At 59.3% G+C, this 1868-nt stretch overlaps 1 protein-coding gene across 3 annotated transcripts in view; it reads left to right on the top strand.

Moving 5' to 3' along the window:
- CCDC71 (coiled-coil domain containing 71) overlaps positions 1-1862 on the top strand; it is a 3224-nt gene extending 1362 nt beyond the window's left edge. For 2 of the 3 annotated variants that reach the window (XM_025192963.1, XM_025192962.1), the window contains exon 2: positions 9-1862. In XM_025192963.1, the coding sequence (XP_025048748.1) occupies positions 70-1266 (1197 nt within the window). In that variant the 5' untranslated portion in view covers positions 9-69 and the 3' untranslated portion in view covers positions 1267-1862. The remainder of the gene's footprint in view (positions 1-8) is intronic. The other variant, XM_006036621.3, reaches the window with a different exon arrangement.
- The last annotated feature ends 6 nt before the right edge of the window (positions 1863-1868 follow it).

Genomic DNA, 1868 nt, shown 5'->3' with positions numbered 1-1868 from the left:
CCTTTGAGGTGTCCAGCGTTGGCTTTCAAGTGATTCAAACCCCCTGGAAGCTCCTGCTTGCCTAATGCCATGAATATTGCAGTGAACAATGTGGAAGAAAAAGCTGTGCATTCCTGGTCACGAATCTCGTCTGCAGGACAGAAAGCCCTGGAGGAAGCCCTCCGCGTCTTCAACCCCATGTCCAAGGACCTCTCTGACACAGAGACCCAGCTGGTGGCCTTTCTCCAGGGCCTCAGGGAGGAGGGCTACCAGCCCACAATCCTGAGAAGCAAGGATGTGTACGGCTACAGCTCGTGCACAGCGGACACACCTGGGCAGACCGAAGAGAGCATACAGCATAGCTCTGGCGCGGCCATGGCACCCAACTCTGCCGATGCTCCTGCCAGACCCACAGCAACCCCGACCAGGATGGCAGCTCCACTGGCTGGGATCTCGGTGAGCTCTTCCACGGTCTCCTCCAAGCCAGTCTCCAAAGGCAGTTCTACAAATCTCCTCTTGAACTCATTGAAACAGACCAGGTCAGGCACCTCGAAAGCCCCAGCCATGGCCTTTCCTGCTAACATGTACCCCGACGTGTACCCAGCCGTGAGGCTGTCTGTGGTGCTGGAAGCCCTGGTTCCCCTGAAAACTGCAGCCCCCTGCTTGGAATCGAAATACAAGCCAGGGCAACTAGGTCTCTCCCCCTCAGACCACAGGTTCCACAAGGCGTCAAGTGCGTCGGCCAGAACCGCTAAGGTAACGTCGGGCCCGCTGGATCCCAAAGGCTGCAAACACTTCGCTAAGAAAGTACCCGACTCCTCCAGCCTTGCTGCAGGGCTCCTGAAGGGACCGAAGGGTGGCGTGCTGCAGGAAAGCAATGCCTGCAAGGCATCTGGGGTCCTGAACGGGCGCATCACGGGCAACTCCTCGCAGAGCATTAGCGGCGGGCCACCGGCCAAGGCCTCCAAAGTCAAAGCCAGGGAGGTCCCTGGAGGACGAACAGAGTGGAGGGAGAGCAGCGGGCCCACAGAGACCACCGGGCAGAAGAGGAAGAGGGCTCTGGAGCCCAGAGACACGCCACAGAAGGCGACGGCCAACGCCATGCCGGCACCGCACAAGGCCGACCGGGCGCCGAGCTCCTGGAACCTGCTCAAGTTCCGGGTCATCAAGGTGGACGGTTCTTCCTCGGATGACGAAGTACGGAGGAGAGCCCAGCAGATCCTGAGGGTCAACCTGTCCCCCGTGATCCGCATCCAGCCCCTCTCCCACGCCCACAGTGTTCCCTGAGGGGCCTTATTTTGCCACCTCTTTTAAGCGAGTGAGCGTGAGCTGAGGCCGGAACATGGAGATGTTTGAGTGCAGCCGCAGTCCTCTGGCGCCTGGGGACGATAGCGGAGCAACTTCCTGCAGCCGTGAGCCGCATGCCCTGTGCCCTTCGCGGTGGCTGCCCGGCGGCGTTGTGCAGCGCTGGACTGCGGCTGCACAGACCGTTTTTAGAGACGGAGAAGGATGCCTTCCGCCCCTGTACTGCCCTGGCCAGAGCCCTGGTCTCCTGCGGGAACTTCCCAATGGAGCAGCGGCACATGCCCTGCACAGTGGGAGGACGTGGGAATGTCTCACACCGTCAATGCACTGTGACGTTTCGCTCCCTTTCCAAGTTGTACATTTCCTGGGTTTATTTTAATCAAATTTTCTAAGGTTATTATCTATATCTGTACACGTGCAGACTGCCCAGGACGGCCAGGGACACTGGTCCTGCCTGCCCCCTCTGGAGCTTGGTTCCGGAGATGTTTACCCTCTCTCCTCTCCCCTCCGTCCATCATTCCTTTGAAGGTGCCACATTTCTCCCCTCCTTACAGTGTTGTCATCAGCTGGCTCCGGGCTCCTGC

The sequence above is a fragment of the Alligator sinensis genome, unplaced genomic scaffold (genome assembly GCF_000455745.1).
Source record: "Alligator sinensis unplaced genomic scaffold, ASM45574v1 scaffold469_2, whole genome shotgun sequence".
NCBI lineage: Eukaryota > Metazoa > Chordata > Crocodylia > Alligatoridae > Alligator > Alligator sinensis.
Note: the sequence above shows the minus strand (reverse complement) of the source record. Positions and strands in the feature narration are given on the sequence as shown.